At 42.1% G+C, this 22,560-nt stretch overlaps 1 protein-coding gene across 1 annotated transcript; it reads left to right on the forward strand.

Moving 5' to 3' along the window:
• Positions 1-2,897: 2,897 nt before the first annotated feature.
• Positions 2,898-13,217, forward strand: betaTub60D (beta-Tubulin at 60D). Its single transcript, XM_018012386.2, has 4 exons — positions 2,898-3,315; positions 10,663-10,771; positions 10,886-11,130; positions 11,287-13,217. The coding sequence occupies exons 1-4, from the start codon at positions 3,259-3,261 to the stop codon at positions 12,238-12,240; spliced, it is 1,365 nt and encodes a 454-aa protein (XP_017867875.1). The 5' UTR covers positions 2,898-3,258; the 3' UTR covers positions 12,241-13,217.
• The last annotated feature ends 9,343 nt before the right edge of the window (positions 13,218-22,560 follow it).

Below are 22,560 nucleotides of genomic sequence, written 5' to 3' on the forward strand. Positions count from 1 at the left end.
GACTTGTGCTTTGGAATGTACACACATATTCATCATATAATTACACTCTAAAAGTTTCATTAAGATTGTATGTCTACAAAAGAAATTATTCGACAAATAAATTCTCATAATATTGCCCACACTGCAGCGCAGCCCAAGCGCAGTCGCTGCTTACTGCGCAGTTAGCAGTGCATAAAAGAGGTGCAGAATAATTAGAATATCAGCATAGAGGGTTCAGGGTATCTCCTAGTCGAGCAGTCTCGACTGGAGCCTTCTTACTTGTTTTTATTTTAATAAGTTATTTTTATGGAATTATTGACACGTTCTCTGGTTAGTGATGATTAGTATATTTGTCATTACTTATCATATTTGTCATTTTTTAGCAAATTTGTAGCTTTAATCATTATCGGCGAATGAAGAGCCGTATCGAGATCAATTATCGGTAAAGTCGATAAACCTATGTTAGTATTGAGTAAACAAACGAACGGACAAGTTGAGCGTACCAGCAATTGGCTGTTGTAGCTCATATGACATAAAGAAATGTTCTGTGTATTAATCTTTAAAAAATTTTTCACCCACAGTTGACCCACAATAGAAATTTTCCATGAGTCCGTCTGTTTTGGTAATGCTACCAGTCCGCCCTTATTGGGCAAACCAAAAATTGTCGGCTAAAATACTTTTGTATACGCTCGTGCTGTTTGTGCTGACAAGGACCTAGACATAGACCTAGGCGGGAACTTGAATGCGGGTGGAGTGAGTAGGGGAGTATGGGAGTGTTTAGTTTGTTGTGCCTGATGAGAATATATGTATAACATTTTATAACTATTCATGCCCGGAAGCTCGAGATTGTTTTGTGGTCCATTTAAATTTAGCCACTCTCAAGCACCACGCTTCAACAGCCTCCTGATGTGACCTTAGGGAAATCACTTGAAAAGCGTCGAAAGTGCCGCTCTGAAGGCAGTGAGTGCCTTTCAACTCGAAAGTAATTAGAAGGCAAAGCGACTACAAATTATCCGAACTGGCCGGAGGGCCATTGATTGATTTCCAAGGAAATACATGGGCAGAGCGTCGAGTGCCACGAAACGAACCGAAGTGCAACCAAAAATAGACGCGAGTCGACTGCAGTCTCCATGCCTCTGCAAAGTGAAACCGAAAGCACATGGGGAAAAGCCCCCAGTGCTCCTAATGACTGCGGTGACACTATTGTGGAAGTCCAGAGATTGAGAAAGAGAGAGACAGCAGGAGCAGGAGGAGGAGAATCCATGTGTGTGTGGCATACCTGAGCATGCTGCGCTGATAAAATTAGAACGCCAAAGACGGTGCTGTTGCTGCTGACAGTGTGAAAATTAGTGAACTTAAAACATGGAAAGGCGAAGGGAACAGCACACACACACATAGCCAAAGAGACACGGGATGGAGTCACAGATACTCGAGTATTCATTTTCAAGTAGATGGAGGCATTCGGCCTGTCGTGTTCGACTGATTGAAACTGCCATAATAAACAAGCAAAGTGACCAAAGGTTAGCAGCATTAGTAGGCATTAAGGTACGCCACAGATACCCTCTCTAAGCTTAATAAACTGATTATATACCTTAATGAATGAATGAATGAACATTTCTCCTACCTTCTGTGTAGCGCTCGAATCGTCACTAACGTCACGCTGACAAAGAACGGCAATACTATAACAATCGAATCTGCTTGTCGCATATACATATGTATTATCTTATTCATTCCATATATGTATGTACATACATTCCTCTCTTTGTTCTTGTCCACTCTGTTATCAGTTATGGTATCCTAGCTGATATCACTGATCCTCTCATCTAGTTCTACAATGATTCATCTCTTAATTCATCTTGTATTTAAGTATATGTCGTATCAGTGCGATATTAGACTGTTGTTGAAGTTGCAATTTTAGTTTTTGATGCAGTAGGTTGAGAAAGACTGGCAGTTCGTGTTAATCGATTGATTTAGTATTATAGTGCAATTAAAGGATGCACTGTTACTTCTTAGTAGTGCAATTAAAGGATGCACTGTTACTAAGAGAGAGACAACAATAGCTGTTGCTGAACTTCCCGGGTGTCATTGGGTGGGAGAGAGACGACTAGCTAAGTCCTTTACACAGAGTCGCTATGCTTTTGATAAACGAGATCACACTTGGTCAAAGACCATTGAACGAGAAAGAGCATTTATAAAGAGTTTAGCGACACACCGGGAATTCGTTGGTACGCGCAGCTAAAATGGAAAACAAGAATGAGAAACACAACGCCCGGACATATATCTAAAATATGAACTGGATGAAAATATTAAATTAACTTATATTCCTGTCGAAAGTGCTCCAGAAAGAGATAGATAGACAAAATTAAAGCAAAGCTACATATTTTCTTTTAACACTTTAATGTATCATGTGAGCGCTTTTCTTCAGAGCTCATATGAATGACTCGCATTCTCTATCTCAATCGCTCTTCTCGATTTTCTTTGTGAGATACAGTACGCGCCGTATAAACAGATTCAGCCCACTCTTTATGGCTATCTCAATATCGTACTAAACAAATAAGCCGCAAAATTATTAAATTCATCTGGAGAAATAATTAACTTTTTAAGGTTGGGTGCTTCAATGAATACCCAAATATATTACTTTCAACTCCTACGAGCTCTTTTCTTTTTTCAACTGAAAAACTAAACTTAGCTAAAACAAAAAAAAACAAAAAAAAAAACAAAACAAAAATTCACTCAATGTACTTATAGAAATAAAAGCAAACTTTGCCGTGGTTCCAAACAAAGAACATGGCACGAGTGTGCAGTCAGTGTGTGTGTATATAAATGCCGTCTCGCTCTAGTCGCAACTTCCACCAGTCAGCCGAAGCAGCACGACGCCGCTGTCGACGTCGTAGCGACGTCCGTTGGGTTGGGCAGTGGACTTCAGCTGGGGACCTGACTCCGAGGCAGTCGCACTGCGATCAGTTGAGTTTTGTGCGTTGTGCGGTTAAGTAGCGCGTTCTGCACCGGCCCCCCTTTCAGAGCTCAGACAGTGAGAGTAATCAGTGCACACCACCAGACACGAACACGAACACAAACACAAATACAGGCACAAGAAAGGCACACACACAGGCTTACACAGACGTAAGAAAGATCGGCAAATCCACATTCAGGTTCAGCTCTTGAGGTCCAGGCCCATTCACTTCCTAAGAAGTTGTTCCGGCCACTCCCACTGCGACTTGCTGCGTCCCACGCTCTCAGAATTTGGTGAATAGTTACATCAAAGCCCCATAAATCAAAATGAGGGAAATTGTGCATCTGCAGGCTGGACAGTGCGGCAACCAGATTGGCGCTAAGGTAAGTCTCGCCGTGCTTGATCGTTTTTACTTGTTGCCATTTTTTTTCTTTTTTTGTCAATTTTTCTTTTTATTTTTTGATATTTTTTTTTCTGACTTGGTTTTTTTTCTTTTTTGTATTTATGTGGCGCAGCTAATTTATGCACATTGCCCGAAAACGTTTTTCAATGAGTTTCCAAATTGATCGCAGCTCAGAGTCGACGCGTTGACGTCGAAGCCGCCTTTTACAGCGGATTCAGCGCAATTAAAGCAAAAGAAAATTAACACACAAAAAAAAACACAAAAAATATAAAAAATAAATAAATAAAAAAAATTTCAAAAAAAAAAAAAAAACAGCCAGCGAATAAACATAAAGAAAAGAATAAAAAATTAAAAAAGCTAAAATCAAATACAAAATAAATGAGCGACGCGACGTAGCGAAGAAAATGAAATTTGTTTGGGTTTGTCAGGCACTCGATATGCCCTTTGTTGCAAGCCCAGATCCATTGTGATTATAGTAGTCGAGAGAGCCGGACTCGGCCCCTTTAATAAATGAGCCGGAATTATACCGCTCTAATATGGGGCATTACTGCAATTGTTTCTTTGAAGCGCTTTTCCCGCCGCCGTCTCCTCCTCTTCTGCCCCATCTTCCACTCGTCGCTCTTCTTTCGCTGCATTTTACAGATGCCGAAAACCCCTCGCACTATCATTGCGGTTGTATCTTCTCGCTTTGCTGGGCTTTCCTCTAGCAGCGGCAACAACCGCACGAGGTGCACACAAATATGCCATTTAGGTGCCACAGAGAGGGAGAAACATTTTAATTCATGGGAGCTAAAAAGATTCTTTTTATGAAAAGCTCTTGTTATTAATTGAAAAAACTGTAAAGAGTTAGGGAAAAAGTTACAAATAATTAAAGATACACATATGCTATTAATTATTTTGAAAGATACATGGGAGAGTGAGGCAACAGCTCAAGCTGGGGAAATTTGTTAATTTAGTGAAATATTTATAATATAATATGCATAAAATACAAATTATAATAAACTATTTTCTCACATTTCTTTCGGGTGTAAAAATCCAGCACGCAAACAAAATTATAAAGTCCATATTGTGTAGTCGAGTGTAGTGTAGTGCTGTGCAGTACGGTGTCAAAGGGAAACATATACATATAACATAATTCAAGATTAATGAGAGTCTTCGTACTTAATAAACTTTCTAAAAAGCTTTTTTTGCGAAAATCGGCTCACAGCTGAAGCAACATTCGAGCTGTAACCGAAACGACGAAAGCCCAATGCGAAGTTCCAGTTACTAAAATCGGCGGAAAATCGCTGGAAAGTTTCCATTAGCCAACAGCTGTCCATATGAATGCAAATCAAATGTGCTTAACGGTATTAAGCAGGGCGTGGCCTGCCATATGGCCAGCCCAGCACACACATATCGATCAAATCACAGATCGCAGATACCATATGGCTAGGAACAATTGAGTTGCACCGCCTCGTTAACCAGCGCTGTGTGCGGCAGCTAACTAGTTAATCAGCAGTTAATCAACTGCAATGCTGGCAATTAAAGGGACGCAGAGCAATTAGCTGCCCCGCCGTCAATTACTTTGTGCAATGGGCAACCTCGGTCAGTTAGTCAATATAGCCAACCGATCGGGCGATCCAAGCAACGAACGTGCCACAACGCACTTTGAGCCTCCGCCTCTGCAGCTACCGCTGCCTCTACCTCAGCTTCTACTACTGCAGTTGTGGTTGTTGTTGTAACTTTTTTTTTGGCAACTTGCAACCGGTTTTTCGAACTCCAGTGTGTGTGTGTGTGCAGCAGGGGCAAAATCAATGTCAATGCTCTGGCGCAATTCGCAAGCAGAACCAGAATAGAAAGAGAGGGAAAAGTGTGTCACTCGGCGTTGCACGAGCACGGATAGAAGCCAATCAAGCGATGATTAAACTATAAACACAGTCAAATTAAAGTAAGCCCAAGCACAAAGATAAGCAAACGTTGTTTTTTTCTGTCGTACTATTTTTATTATTTTACTTCTTCTTATTCTCCAAATGACTCAATTGAGGTTTTTTGCGCTTTGTGGGAAATGGCTCCAACTGGGTTGGAGGTGGGGCCCGGGCAGGGGCTTCAGTGTCGCTTAATTTAACGCTAAACAGTTTTAGTTCTCAGAAATTCGGCATAGTAATGCTTTTTATGGACCTCTATTCATATACAAATACACATATGTGTACTTCTGTTTTATATGTGTCCGCGTGTGTGTGTGTGTGTGTGTGTGTGTGTGTGTGTGCGTGTGTGTGTACTTACCCATGAATGAGAAACGTAGACTGTTTATCTAAAGCAGACGACGCGTCGTAGCCCACTTGGTAATTTGAGCGAACCGCTGGTTTCACATTACCCAAGAGATTCGTGCATATATACACACATACATACTCATACTATATACAACTGAATGTGTATATTCATATGAGCAAAACAGCTGAGTGGACACTTCGAATGTGTGGCAACAAGCAGCAAACGACAAACAACCAACAACACTCACTGAGCAGCAGGCGGTGCGGCAGCTACTTCTAACCCTACCCACATTTCTGTTTAAATTTGAGTTTCGAATCGCAATCGGGAATGGGGCATCAGGCAAACCGCACAAGTGCACAAAGGAAATGACTCAGAATCAATATGTTAACTGCTTGTGTGCAGGGTGAGTGGGAGGGGGAGGGGCTGGGGTGAAGGAGGGCGTGCCCAAGGATTGGCCTGTTACAGGATAGGGGCCCGTATGCGTTGCGGCGAGCTCCGAGTTTCCGCAAGCAGACGATAAATGCATTTTAAATTATCAGCAAGCCTATATATAATAAGCACAAATTATAATTTCATAAATCTCATATTTATGCATACATGATGTACGTGTATGTGTATGTGTGTATGTGTATGCATGTGTGTGCGCACTGGCAGAGTCAACAAACTGAAGACCTCCTCAGTTTTTGTTTTTTGTGTTTCTTGAGAAAGATTTATTATCGCGTCTGACTTGAAAAATAAGACAAGCCTGTTGGGCAGCTGGGCAGCAATGGGGCGAGGCGGCTGCCAGAATGTTCTTTGATGCCCCAACGGCTGGCAACATGTGAAAATGCATTTTTGCATATTTTTCAAGGGCTGCCGGAAAAGCCATGGCCGAAGCAAAAGCTGCAGGCGATCCGCAGACGGACTCAAGAAGACAGTCTCCAGTCGTCAGACTTCAGACTGGCTGCGGCTCCAAAGTTCATGCCCGAGTGATTTCAAGTGGCACAGACTGAAAGACGGCCAGCCAAAGCTGCAGCTACAGCTACAGACATGCAACACTTAATGAGGGCGTCGGCAGCTGATCGCATGAGCAGTGCGGGGCGTGCGGGAGCGGGGGCAAGGTGGCATGGTTCTGCAATGGGCGCAGCAGCATTTACAACTAATTGGAAGTCTCTAAGCTTCTATCTGCTTGCAGCACTGTTGCTAGTTGCAAGTTGCAAGTTGCAAGCGGCAAGTGGCAAGTGGCAAGTGGCATGTGCAAGTGCCAGCAGGAGACGGCGAAGCAGTGCAATAAACTACGATTCTCCTAATACTCTCTACATATTTTGTAGAAGAAACAGCCGAGCAGCTACACAAAGGCAAAGAACAGATCACAAACTAACTGTACAATCTAGCCGGCTAATAGAGTCTAAGCCAAATTAGTTATTAAAGAAAAGCCAAATCCATTTTGAGCATTCAATTGAAACTCTGTAGAATTTTTCATTCATCACCATCACGTTTCACATGTGGCCATCTATAATTAACTTGCGATTCATTCTAATCAGCCTATGACAAATGCCTCACGCTTTTCATGCTTTCTCCCGATTTTACTGTAGTATACATACATATACATATACATATGTATCATCAATATTAAAAAATATATCCTTTAATTTCCAACAAACAACGTGGAACATGAATTTGGACTTGTATATAAAAAGAGTGTGTATGAAAATAAATTCAATTGGAATTATCGCAAATTTTTAAAATATAAGTATTTATTTTGTTCATTATTGAAGAGATTGTTTTTACAATATGAAAAGGTTCTCATTGGCCATATGAAAAGAAATAAATGAATCATAATCATATAATAATAATAACAATCGAAAACACTCAAATAAAGTTGCTTTTAGCTATTAACTGAGTATTATAGTTATTAGATAAGTCCTTAAACTCAGTAGTAGTAGAATGAAATGGATTAGGCAGCACGTTCACGAAATTGTTTAAGGTTCGTGATTTCCAATTCGATCTTCTTTCTGTGGACAGCTACTCGCGGGAGCGATAATTTATCACACTTAATACCTAAGAATTTTCCACATTTTCTTTTGTGCGCTTCATAATTGTTTTTCCCCACCTTTCGAGCACGATCGTGCCGCTGATAAGACCGGTCTGCAAAGCTCTTTGAGTGACTCAGTTCACGTTCTCACAAATTTGTTGTCTCAAATCGGAGGCAGCCCAGGAGTATGACGCAGCCGAAAGCAATTTACGCAGCTGGACCTGGCTGCGGACGGTGGACTGCGGAGAGCGGACTGCCAGTCCATTTCCCCAAGCAATCACTGCTGTTAACCGAAAAAAGCAATTTCCCGCAACTATCAACGGCAGCATCAAGAAGGAAAACCAAAAAGAAAAATGTATAGAAAAGTCAGTTGAAAGTAAAGCGATCGCTCGGCCAGAGTGGGACAGAGAGAGGGAGGGAGAAAGAGGGCTAAAGAGTGGAAGACATGAAAATCGGCTTTTCACTTCAACAGTTTTGTGTGCTAATTTATTTTTGTTGCTGCCTCAAGCGAGTTGCATGATTTCGTTGTTTGTTTGGAGCCACTAGTCCGGCATATGAACTGCGCTTTTTTGTTACAACCGCTGCCGCTGCAAGCCTCATAATTGCAACGGACACACTCCAATTAAATTTGATGATCTCGCGGAGATTGTACAGCAGTTGAGCTGCCTTTCAAATAAACAAAAGCAAAGTAGAGACGCAGAGGCAGAGACAGAGGCAGAGGCAGAGGCAGATCAGGCGCAGGCGCAAGCGCAGGCATTGGCTGCCAATGTTTAGATCGGAGAAGGCCGTAAACTGTGCCCCGGGATTGTTGAGTCTAATGGCTGCTGCACGGCCAGCGGGGCACACGTCAAGTTCAAGTGGCAAAAGGACAATCTCAGTAGAGATTGGAAAAAGAAAAGGAAACTGGGCACGGAAAAGGAGCAAGGAGGAGGTAGCAGGGAGGTGGGAATGAGCAGCAGATGCCACTTCAAGCGATAACATTTTTATTGTTTCCGCGCTGTAGATTTGTTTATTTTCCTTTTGGTGTGCACTCCAATTGGCGTCCAATTAGAATCGCATTGGAATCACAACTTTGGTATTGAAAGCCCATTGCATTGACGATTAATGCGCTGCGCTTGAGCGCTCGAATCTCTTGGGCAGAGCCCGACCCAGGCCAGCAACCAGCGAACAATATTGCGACCCATCTTTGGTCAAAATAGCCGAAATCTCAGACTCGCTCGCTGTTAAACGCTGCAGAGCATTTGCAGCGCGCTTCCGCAATTAATGAGAATGAATCTTTGTGTGTGTGAACGTGTGCGAGTATGTGTGCATGTATCTGTTTTATTTGCCTGGCATGCCAGCGAGCGAGCGGCTGCCTCCTAATGATGTTGTCGATGTCTATGACTGGCGTCTGCTGGGTTAATTTAGTAACTGCGAGTCGCCGCCTGGGTCGTTGGCCTGCAGTTCAGCTGTGACTCAGCAGCAGCAATAGATACATTTGTATCTGTATCTGTATCTGTATCTGTCTGTGTTGCTTTCTGGCCAGTGCCCACAGCCAACGCGCAACGCGCAACGCCTCAATCAGAGCTATTTTTAACACTTTCACTGCGTAAGGTTGCGCATTGGATGCACGTTGTACCCCAGGAGCGCTTGTCGTGCGGCAGGCATTCAGAATTGGAAGTGTCCCATGCCGCGCCACGCTGCACTGAAATACACATACATACATATATGTATGTGTGTACACGCAACTAAAAAGTACGTGCGGCTGCTATGGATGCGAGTGTATTTTCAGAGGAAAGCCAAGTCGGAAAACTATTTCTGACTGCATGCGTCGGCCGTGTGTTGTTCGTTCCTCTTTAAATTTAGCACTAAATCAGGGCATGTTGCAGAGATCCGACGCTAGCTCTGACGGCTCTGATGGCTGAACCAAACATAAATTTTCGGCCCGAGAAGTGTACGATGTGTCTCACTTTCGAGGCTGTCCCATCGCTTTTTTCTTTCTTTTTTAAGCCCAAAACCGAACAACAAAAAGAAGAAGAAACAAAAAACTTTATGGCGCCGCAGTTGCGCCTACTTCGTTGTCACATTGTCGCAATACAGGGAAAACCAACTGAAAAATAGACACTTTCTAGTAATTTGTATACTTGTTGTTGTTGTTGTTATTGTGGTTGTTGTTGGTGTTGCTCTGGGCGGTTTCTGCGGCTGGCAACACGAACTCTGACATGGCTGGGTGGGCTCACACACACACACACGCCTCGCTCTCTCTCACTCGAGCACAGAGGTCGTAATTCTATTTGAGAAACGCCACAGAGCCAAAAGCCAGGAGGTTGACATATGACTGACTGCACTCAGAGATAAATGTATACTGAGAATTCTCAACAGTTAATTTAGAGATTAACAATATCAACCCGACTCCTTATCGAGCTGCAAACCAAAAGAGCAGTAGCTGATAACCAATGATTGATGGAGCTAATATTGACGCTACCTGCATAAAGAGGAGCCTCAATTCGAGTACAACAGATCCCAAAACGTTTATCTAAAAGTGATAATGCATCGATTATCGACATTGAGATACAGTTTGGGACTTTGTTTTTAGCCCAACAATTAATTTTTAAAAACTACAAGATTTGAAAATAATAAGGATATGTCAAATTTGTTATTCAAATTATTCACTGGGAAACTCCATTATTTTCGTTGAATGCAATTGACTCTCCTACGACTAATCACAATATATAGTCGTTCCTGTTTATTTATATATACATACGAATTTGAGAGCCCTCCCCCCGAACTTCACGGCGCACATAAAAATAGCTGCAGAGGCTCTTATATCTCTTTTATGATGGCACAGGCCAAAGCCATTAAATTGTTATAAACACGATCGTTTCCTCAGAATCATTCCCATAAGGCCGGGAGGTGTCACAGACATCGCGTGTGTCTGGGAGCCACCCGATGATTATTTACAATGACAGCTCGAATTCGAGATTTGCGATCATGTCTAGGGCGCATGATCTGGCACATTAATCTTAGAGCCAATAAATACATGGGAAATGTCATTAAACATAATATCTTACCATTCGATTTCAGTTCTGGGAGATCATTTCGGAGGAGCACGGCATCGACAGCAATGGCATCTATGTGGGCGACAGCGACCTGCAGCTGGAGCGTGTCAGCGTCTACTACAATGAAGCATCTGGTAAGTTTTTTTGGTCTTGGTCTTGGTCTTGGTCTTGGTCTTGGTCTTGGTCTCTTGGTCTTGCCAATTCGTCTTCCTCTGATTGCTGACTCACGCCCATTCGCATTCCCTCAGCTGTGAGTCGCTCCTCGGGCGGCAAGTATGTGCCGCGCGCCATTCTTCTGGATCTGGAGCCGGGCACCATGGAGTCGGTGCGTTCCGGCCCGTACGGCCAGCTCTTCCGGCCGGACAACTTCGTGTTTGGCCAATCGGGCGCCGGCAACAACTGGGCCAAGGGACACTACACAGAGGGTGCCGAGCTGGTTGACAATGTGCTCGATGTAGTCCGCAAAGAGTGCGAGAATTGCGACTGTCTTCAGGTAAGCGACTTTGATAGTATTCGGAGGACTCCCCACCTGCTGACAGTGCTGAGAGTCTAGTAATGCGTCGATAATTGCAATCAATCTCGATCAGTCCCTATCAATTCCCATCCACTCCATCCAGCTGTTACTCACCGATTCACATTTGTTCTCTAGGGTTTCCAACTGACGCATTCGTTGGGCGGCGGTACTGGCTCCGGCATGGGAACCCTGCTCATATCGAAGATTCGTGAGGAGTACCCGGATCGCATAATGAACACCTACTCGGTGGTGCCATCGCCAAAGGTGTCCGACACGGTGGTGGAGCCCTACAACGCCACCTTGTCCATCCACCAGCTAGTGGAGAACACAGACGAGACGTACTGCATCGACAACGAGGCGCTCTACGACATCTGCTTCCGCACGCTGAAGGTCTCGAACCCAAGCTACGGCGACCTCAACCACCTCGTCTCGCTGACCATGTCCGGCGTCACCACCTGCCTGCGCTTCCCCGGCCAGCTGAACGCCGATCTGCGCAAGCTCGCTGTGAACATGGTTCCATTCCCGCGCCTGCACTTCTTCATGCCCGGCTTCGCTCCGCTGACCTCGCGCGGGTCGCAGCAGTATCGCGCCCTGACCGTCCCGGAGCTTACCCAGCAGATGTTCGACGCCAAGAACATGATGGCCGCCTGCGACCCGCGCCACGGACGCTACCTGACCGTGGCCGCCGTCTTCCGCGGACGCATGTCCATGAAGGAAGTGGATGAGCAGATGCTCGCCGTGCAGAACAAGAACAGCTCGTACTTCGTCGAGTGGATCCCGAACAACGTGAAGACCGCCGTCTGCGACATCCCGCCCAAGGGGCTGAAGATGTCCTCGACCTTCATTGGCAACACCACCGCCATCCAGGAGCTGTTCAAGCGCATCTCCGAGCAGTTCTCCGCCATGTTCCGCCGCAAGGCCTTCCTCCACTGGTACACCGGCGAGGGCATGGACGAGATGGAGTTCACCGAGGCGGAGAGCAACATGAACGACCTGGTCTCCGAGTACCAGCAGTACCAGGAGGCCACCGCCGACGACGAGTTCGACCCCGATGTTAACCAGGAGGAGGTCGAAGGCGATTGTATTTAATGGTGTGGCCAGAGGAATGAGGTGCGTGCGTGAGCGTCTTCTGATTGGTGGCCAGCCCGCGCTGCTTCGCTCCGTGCGCCAGCAGCTGCGCGCCAAGCACTGCCACATACTCTGAGGACGCGACAACAATACACACATACATCGAGACACACACACACACCCGCACACGCGAATACATACATACATACTGATACAGGAAATGTCAAGCGTAGTTTGACAGCAATCGAAGCACCATCAGCCGGAAATGCTCCCAAGCACTCCTTTCACACCCAATCATACGCAACCCATTCAATCATTCACTCAGTCGTTCATTTACCATTCACCATTCACGATTCACCTGTTTCACTCACTTTCTTCGACTATCTCTGTCGCCCTCACTCTTTCGTCTCATTCACTCTACTGTTCATTCTACGCTACACTTTACACGGAGGCACGTCTATCGCATTTCTCGCAGCCATTTTCTTCTCTTATTCTACTCCTTCACAGCTCATTCACTGTTCATCTGCTTTCAGCCCACTCTTCACGCTAATTTAGGACTCGACAACAGTTATACATGCATAATTATTTATATACAATTGCAACGTTTAGTATCGTATTTAATTTCAAATATTAAAGCTTAAATTTAAAGGGAGGTAGTGCACAATTTTCTCATTAATGAAGAAACTATTTGGAATTGCACCGAAGACTGACGAACAGGTAAAAGTTTTGGACTCAATGGCAATATTTAGAGTACTTGAAACACCCAAAGATCGATCCTACTCAAACAACAATACGAAAGAAAAACAAAATGAAAAGCGAACATAATTTGAATATCTGGTTAACATTTGTATCATTCATAGCCCATAAGTTTTTCTCTTGTATTCCTGTGCTGTAACTCTCTCGTAGTCTTTAAAGTACCCAAGTAATTAACTCAAACATTATTAATAAAGTATACTGCAAAAACTTTTCAATAAAAATTAAATTTGCAAAAAAAAAAATTCAACTGTTTTTTTTTTTTTTTTTTTTTTTTTAAATTTATGTATGTATATACATACATACATACATACACACATTAACTAATATTTCCATAATTCAACTCGACGTATGAAATGGCACTAAATTATATTATATCATTTGTATTTGCTCCGCTCTGTATTATATGGCTCGAATAGTTCAAATATCCATATGAAATGGTTATATTTTTCTCTAGAGTCAGTCAATGTGTTTATATGGTTGGTGATTATAGGAGCATCTTAAGTTCTTGGCAAACTCTTAAACATCTTCTTAGTCAAGTTTACAACCAGGTTACTTATAGAGTTGCCACATCATTGGAAATTAATTCAACTTTGAATAATGGAATATTTATCCAATAGATGGCGCTTCAGTTGGCCATTGCACAAGCCTTGCATCTCACTGAAAGCTTTTATAAACAAAAGCTTTGGGGTGACCAACTCAACAAGTTTATACTAATTCAAAGAATTAAATGTGTTAAAAAATTACAAATATTTTTGTTACTTCTTATAATTTTATTTTGTTTATTTCTCAGGTTGCAAATATTCAATGCCCAAATACACATATTATAATTTAAACTAAATGATCACAAATACTTCCTCACATTTATCTCATTTGTGTTCAATTTTGTTAGGCCCGTGCCTTTTTTCGATAAAACAGATTATATTTATCATTTACCCTTAACAAGTCGAGCTAGAAAAATATATAGTATCTTCGGGCGATCTGACAGTCGTATAAACTTTTCCATTAACTAAATCTCAGACATATGCCACAAATTCTGCAGAACTTGAACGCACTTAAGACCTTCCTAAACTGCCTTCCCGCCCACCGAGTGGAGCCCCGTAAGCGGTCTCGTGACATAAAAGAGAACCCCACACGAAAGCAGCCAAGAACCTGAGAGAACAGAACACAAGCCAGCATACGCGGAAATAGAAGAGGAAGAACCACAACACAGCCAGAAGAACAGAGAAACCGGTTGGGCCGAACGAGCCGGCCGGCATTCTGTGCAGAGCAACACGTTCTTACCTCTAGACTTTGAAGCGCGGCCTGCCAATGTGACCAAACCGGCCAAAGTGCGTTTAACCGTTATGCCACTTGCAATTAAACGAAACCCAGCCTGAGAGCCAAGTCGGGTCGCCGAAAGCCAACGACAACGGCAACGACAACAGCAACGGAAGTACAAGCTGAGAAGTTCTCTGAGAATGGAGTCTAGTTAAATTTGAAGTTGTCTTCTTTCTGGTATTTCTCTCGGCGAGCTAAGCCAAGCCGAGCTGAGCTGTCAGCCGAGTCGCAAAAAGAAATAGGCAAATCCAAAGGCAATAAAAAGTTTGCAATTTACACTATTCGACATCCCCATCCTCCCCATCCCCTGCCGACCGACGAGCCTCTAACCAGTTGTCCATCCAAATCCAGTCGAACCAGACAACGAGATGCAAGACAACACACAAAACTAAATAAATACGTAGACAACAGCCCAAGCAGCGATTGACCCAGTTTCAAGACGACAATAACGACAACAACAATAACAACATTAACAACAACAACGACGACGAAAACGACAACGAACGACCGAGCCGAGCCAACAAACTACGTGCCAAAACGGAGACAGACCTGGCACAGTGCTACAATCACTTACAATCCAATACAGCTTGATTTTGGTCGTGTTAAGTATTCATACACATAACTTGTGCAAGGAATGTGGAACACTGTATTTGAATTTTTACATTTATACTTTGAGCCTATTAAATGGAGGAGTGAGAGCTTCTGCCTTATATTTACAATTCAACTGTTGTTAGAAGCGACCCAAGTCGCCTCAACTCCAAGCGATGTTGAGGGCTACTCAGTGAGAAAAGTGAGATTTGATTGTTCGAATATCACTGGAAACATGTGTATTCTACAATAAATTGCTGGGGTGCAAATGCAGTTGGTACCACTGTGCAGCAGCGCCATTGCTGCCTGAATCGTACCTGTGTTCGGCACCGATCCTCAGCTCGAGTGAAACGAACACATTGATCGAATCGAGCTGAAGCTGCGACTGCAGCTCGAAGTGCAATGTACTCGACGCCGCGCCGAATCGAAAGAAAAATCTCGTTTTCTGCAATTTGCCGATTCTTCAAAAATAAAGAAAAACGATACTCGCTTGGCTAGAAGACTTGCCTGGGCCATGCAAGTGTAGAGCTGTTTGCTGAAGGGGCGTCGGAGGGGGCAGCAGTGGAGCCAGCTGAGATGGGTTGAGCTTTAGGAGCAGCTGCTGCTGCTGCTGGTTGTAGTGGTGCTGGTGCTGGTGGTGGTGGTGGTGGTGGTGTTGATGGTGGTGCAGTCTCATGCAAAATAAACGTCAATGCACTCTGATGTTGTTGTTGTTGTTGTTGTTTTGATTAGTTGTTAGCTGTTAGCTGTGGTTGCCGTTCGTTGCTAGTTGCTGGTTACTCGGCCACGCCGACCGCAACGCCTCGACTGGTTTAGATCGGACTGTGCGACTAGACAACGCTGACTAGACTTGATCTGGGCGCTGTTTTTCTTATGTTTATTTATTCGTCAGTTTCTCGCGTTACTCGTACTTTTCTTTAAGTTGCGGTTTCAGCTCATTTCTGATTTTGTGCAGAACAGCAAAGATAACGATAATTTAGTAATAAAAATCGCAAAAATAATAAAAGTCGGGCTAACATGTGCTCAATATGTAATTGCAGGCAGGAAACCCTAGAGAGACCCACACCTGGTTATAGATGCGACCGCACAGCGAGTCCCAAAATTTATTTGAATTATCAACGAATTATTTACATTTAATGCTTTTATGTATATATCATTTTTTCAAACGTTCACCTGCGACGTTGCCAAACTTCGATGGCGGCAAGTGCAGCGGAAATGACTCAAGTGCCATTTGCCTCTGAGGCTGGGTGTTAGCTGGGTGCGCTGTTGCCAAATTTCAGCCAACAACTGTAGTCTACTGTGAAACACACTGCATTTGATGCAATGGGAATGATCCACATGCTAAATCTAACAGATCCCTGATTAAAAGCAATACTAAATGATAGTTCATGCACATATTGTCTTTTGTGATGGCACTTACAGTGCATTAGTGCTTATAAATAGTAATATAATATATAAATATTAAATATACTAAATAAATAATAATCATTAATATAATTCTTATATTATGTATTTTTGTTTATATACTAAATTGAGTTATATTTAACAGCTGACTATATTCATTGATATTATATTGGGTAGTCGAAAAAGTCTTTTCGTATTTGTAATGAAACTTCAAGTATTTCAGTTAAATGGTAACATAATATTATTATTACAGATGTGTATTTCTATATACATGTTATCCATGTATATGCATGTCCTCCAATTTACCTATTCCCTATTGGCAATTTAAAACTCCCGAAGGTTTTTATAAATATTTAGTAATCTTACTCAAGAGAGTGTTGCCTTCTGGAATGCCTGGAATGTTCTTAGATATAATGGAATATCTTTGCGGTTAAGTTTAATCATGCCGCTTTTTAAAGATATGTTAAGCTATGCACTCCATTGAATTCTTCAAGTAATCTTTAATGGTGGGGCCCATAAATATGCAGCGATTAACGGCGATGCATTTCATACCTTTCAAGAGGGAGTCTGATTTTATTTCGACATATTGGCAAATATACATGTACCTCACCTGTCTGTTTCCTTGACGATCAGCATTTACGTTTTAAAATAAGCTAAATTTGTCTTTTCCTAAGTCAAAATTGGTGGGAATGATTGAATATTATATAGTCAATGAAGAGACTTGTGTATTTACAGTAAGGGCTAGCTATCAAGCGAATTGGATTGGATGGTGCATACCATGGTGTAACTTAGCATAGAAAGTAGTTCAATCGATAGATAGCACATACATATACTATGTATATAACCCCTCAAGCTATTTCTTCTGCTCATGAGCTCCTCTAATGACCATAAAGAAAGAGTATACTGAAGTCAACGCCATTCTATTGTTCTCTCGTCTCTATCTATCTCTCTCTCTCTCTCTCTCTCTCTCTCTCTCTCTCTCTCTCTCTCTCTGCCTATTTATCTGTGCTTTGATCAGTGTAGAAGAGTTGAATGTACTTGCCGCTAGTTGTCGATAAGCCGCAAGCTTTGCCTTCGACTTGGCTGGTCTGAGGCGAACGATTGCGGCTTCATCTAAATGCGCATTTTGAGCGCCTGATTCCTACATACAAATCGATATCTATGTATATCGACGTCTGCATCTATGTCTGTTCAATTAATCAGAAGTGGGTGCAACAGGCAGCCGCCCCTGCTGCTGCTGTTGGTGCTGCCTTTCGCATTTGCATCGAGTCGCATTACAAATGCGAAGCGTTGCAGCGCCTGGACAATTGAATTCAGTCTAAGTCGATTCAATTTGCACCTCGGCTGCCTGGTCACTTGACCAATTGGCTACCTGTGGCAACAGCTCATTAGACAAATTGACTGCCATTCGATTTGATTGATTTGTGCAGCAACCGCTCCAATTGCCAGCGGACCGAAGCTGTCTTAACCAGCGCGCTTAACAGCTTTAGCAGCTCCGGCCATCTTTTGGAGTTTTGTAATTGTCGCACGGCAAATTGAAATTGGAGCAGAGTGTCTTTCTCGGGAATAGCCGGCACAAAACATGAAAATGTGCCATAACGGCACTCAGCAGTGCCTTCCAAATTAAATGGGGCTAACTGTAAGCGACGTGCCTTAAACAAATGTCAACGGTTAATAAAGCCCGGCCATAACAAAAGGCGGCCGGCTGGCCAGGCTGAAGACGCATTATGACCGCTCGCTTCCACGAATTGTCAAGTGATAAAACAACACAATAATAATAAAAAATAGACATGTGTACATACGTATATGTATTACCGTACAGAATGTGACCAGTAGCTGTTCTCAGCCCCAGCCCGGCCAAAGCGAAAAGCCAACCGAAAAGTGCATTGTCTGACGCTGACTGATGCCAAAGTTAATTAACACACAATCGCACACTCAGACACTCAGACACTCGCCTAAGCCTGCACTGGAAAAAGCAACAACAAGTGGCAATCCGAGCATGCAATAATAGCAAAACATACGAAATTAGCCACACGGCGGGCACTTCAATGCGAGAATGCTTCGAAATTAGCCAAAGCACAAAAAATAACGCTCAAGAAAACAGAAATTAAAGTTTGTAGTATTACAACAGTGGCGCTGACGATGCCACCAGCCCCACAGCCCCACACCGTACCCCCTTGACGCCTCGAGTTACTCTCAAAGCGGAGTCATGCCATGTGAACCAATTTGTGGCATCAATCTCAGGCATAATGCGAAATTGGCCAAGCTTTCATGCGAGAGACTCCCAGACAAAACTCTCGGTCCAAAATGCTCTCATTGTCAATTTATTTCTATCGATCCATGCGCCAAGTCTGTTAAAACGGCTAATTGAAATTCATTTTTAGTTGATGCATTTATTTAAAATTTAATACTTTACATATTACATATGTGAGATCGATCTGTTCGAGTGATGTTACTCGCAGCATTACATTATGAATGTACATCCTGATGCTTGAGGGGAATTATGGCTATTTTCGTATTTTTTGTCTGCTTAAACAATAATTATACATGTTTATGTTTTCTTCACTCTATTTTTTATTTCATTCTACAATTCATTGTGAATAGTAGTCAAATCACATAGATACGAGAGTAGGGTAATTTTAACCTTTTCTACATAAATAGTAATGTCTGGGCGTGTACTAAATGCAAATAAAGCAAAAAAGAATGCTATAGTCCGCTGAAGGGTTCAGATAAGAATTGATATTTCAATAATTATTCGAGTCTTTCTGCTTACACAAGAAAAAAACAAGTAAGAACGTTGCAGTCGGGCGTTACCGACTGCGGAATACTCATTCACATCCCATCAACAATTTAGTAGTTAAGTTTCGTTCTAATACTGTAGAATATACAGGTTTTTCCGATTTGCCACGCCCCAACTGGGCGTAGACACCTCATTTTTGGTCAGTTTTTAGAAAGAGATAACGTTACCCTAACTGCAAAGTTTGAATGCTTACCCTAAAAAAATGTGAAAATTACAGGGTATTTTTCGATATGCCACGCCCCTAAAGAGGCGTAAAAATTATTTTTGGGGAATCGATAGAGGAGGCTACCAGTAACTCAACTATCCAAATTTGAAGCTTCTAGCTATTTTACTTTAGGAGATATAAACTTTTGCGGTTTGCCACGCCCCCTGTTGGCGGACATATATCCGACAAAACTTTTTGGTCTTGGGTGATCAGTCCGAGTATATATACAAAATTTGAGGTCTCTGCCATCAATAGTGTCCAAAATATAGGAGAATTTAAAAAATCACTATATCTTCAGGTCCGATTTGCCACGCCCCCAACGGGCGTAGACTTATAATTTATCTTCAGACTTTATAGAATCATACCATTAGCTGACGTGCAAAATTTCAGCATTCTAGGTTTATAACTTTAGGAGATACAGTTTTATCCGATTTGCCACGCCCCCAATGGGCGTAGATATATCCGCCATAGCTCGTGATCTTGGGTGGTCAACGCGGACCTACATACCAAGTTTCAGCTTTCTAGCTCTTCAACAAACATGATTTCTGGTATATCGGAAAATGCATTTTCCGATTTGCCACGCCCCTAGTGGGCGGATCGGGAAAATTTTAACACTTTATAAATCGGAGATATACACGAGTATGTGTTCCAAATTTCAAGTCTCTAGCTTCAATAGCGCCGAAATAGATTGCGTTCATACGGACAGACGGACAGACGGACAGACGGACGGACGGACAGACGGACAGACGGACAGACGGACGGACAGCAAGACGGACATTGCACAAAACCAATATACTGATTCACTTTCGTGAATGAGTATAAAAAAACATAGGCATGCACGCACAAACACGCATGGACTGTCCATAGTAAGCCCACACTGCAGCCAATGCGAGTTTATGCTTGCATCCCTATGTTTTTTTGTGTGTGTGTTTCTTGTGTAATCAGAAAGACGGAAGAATTATTGTGAAATATCAATTTTTACTTGTTAATATTCGAGGAGCTAGCGTTTATGTCACTTAGATTACATGCTACATATATATAATGTAATAAAAAATAATGTTTAATATTTGAAGCTTTATCTCGTATTTCGTGCATCGGCTTCTATATTATTTTTTAATATAATAATCCCGGTAGGATCACGATTTATATTCAAATCTTCGGTATGATCTCAATTATTGGAATCACAGTCCCCATTAATAGGATAATAATAGAAAGATTTATTATTATTATTATGATTATTATTTTCCTTGAGCACTTGTGTTAGGTTGTATCGTATTAGATTGAGAAACAAGTAAGAAAGCTCTAGTCGAGACTACTCGACTACGAGATCCCCTGAACCCTTGGAGTAATAGCTATTTCAATAATTTTTCGCGTCTATCAGCTTACACAAGAAACACGCACACACACACACACACACACACACACACACACGCACGCACGCACACACAGGCATACATACACACACATACATACACACACATACATACACACACACACACACACACACACACACACACACACATACACAAACAATTACATACATATACACACACAAGCATAAACACGCATGGGCGGCAGTGAGCGCTTACTATGAGAACTTAATTGTTTAATAACTTTTTTTATGGACGTACGATCTTCATGAAACTTTCAGATTATGATTATAACATGGATATGCATGTAATTGCCAAAGCACAAGTCTCTACATGTGTCTTTACAAAAGTGAGGGTGAGGGGGTGAATTTAAGGGTGGGGGGTAAATTTTAACATGAATAAAGCAATATAATATAATAATATAATAATTTTAAAGCAATAAAGGTGTAGAAGATATAATTTTATAACTGGTTTTCGATAAGGTTTTTTATCGAGAAAAAAAGATCGGGATGAGTTATCGATTTTTAATGATAAACTTGATATGCGCGCTGTAATTACGGACATTTTGAAGTCTCTAGCTCTTATATCTTCTGAAATCGACGCGTTCATACATACGGACAGACGGACAGACAGACGGACAGGGCCAAATCAACTCAGCTCGTCGCCCTGATCAAGAATATATATATACTTTGTGGGGTCTGCCACGCCTCCTTCTACCTGTTACATACTTTTAACAAAACCATTATACCCTGATTTCCCATTTTCAATGGGTTCAGGGTATAAAAAAAACTTAATAAAAATGTCAAATGTGATTTGCTTAGGCTAAAGACAAAGGCCATAAATAGTCAACATATGTATTTAATAAAAATAGTATATTAAAATATTATATTAAACACAATGCAAAGGCAATACAAACTAACGACAAGAACGTCCGAAACAGAGTTCGTGATTTCTTGAGCACGAGCACCGACAACCCGTGCTTCGAGACAGTTCTTCGAAAGTTACCACACAGTGAACGTAACGAGGCATGAGATCAGTATGTAAAACAGTGGAATTTTGTTAATATTGTGTTAACCTGATAGGGGAAGACTATATGAAGAAGACTAGATAGAAATGTATAAGAATGCATATATGATTGCTTTATGGACTGGTTGACTGAATGCCCGAATGCGTCATTGACTACACGGCAAATTGTCAATTCAAAAGGATAAGGCCGATTGACTGATTGAATGAAAAAAAAAAAATAAAATTATTTTTCATTTTGGGCAATTTAATAATTGATTGTCCGATTGACTAATTGATTATAGCTGGGCTGATTGACTGTAACAATGTTCAAACCTTTAAGTAGCATAAACCATAACTCTGATTGCCTAAATGTCGTCCTTAGTTCCCTATCTTAAGAGGTGTATGATTTCACATGCGTCCCTACTATATGCTGCTGATGACCCGAAGAACTTCATATTTAAAGCACAGGGGCACAGGCCCCTGACAGACGTCTTCATCAGATCTTTCTTGTGAATATTGGATCGACGACTGGATAGAAAAGCTAAATCAAAAGTGAAGCTTTTAAATTTGAAATTGTTGTTTTTTTGTTGCTGGACCATGTAGATAAAACAATTTTAATGTGCCATACACTCAAACAAAATCTTTTTTGACAGCTTTTCTCACGCAGAAAAATGGCATTTAGAAAAAAGTACAGAAATTTAAAAAAATAAAAGTTACAAGAGAAGAAAAGGGAGTTATTGTTGACTTTTCAGCTGGGCTTTTGTTAGTAACTAACTCTTTCTTGTCAGCCAAAAAGCGCGCGCGCACAAAACTCGAATTTGGGTCAAACATTATTCAAATGCAAGCGCTCGGACGGGCCATGGATGGAAAGGGGAGACTAACGACTGAATGAATGA

The sequence above is a fragment of the Drosophila arizonae genome, chromosome 5 (assembly GCF_054131065.1).
Source record: "Drosophila arizonae isolate 15081-1271.41 chromosome 5, UAZ_ARI_1.0, whole genome shotgun sequence".
Lineage (NCBI taxonomy): Eukaryota > Metazoa > Arthropoda > Insecta > Diptera > Drosophilidae > Drosophila > Drosophila arizonae.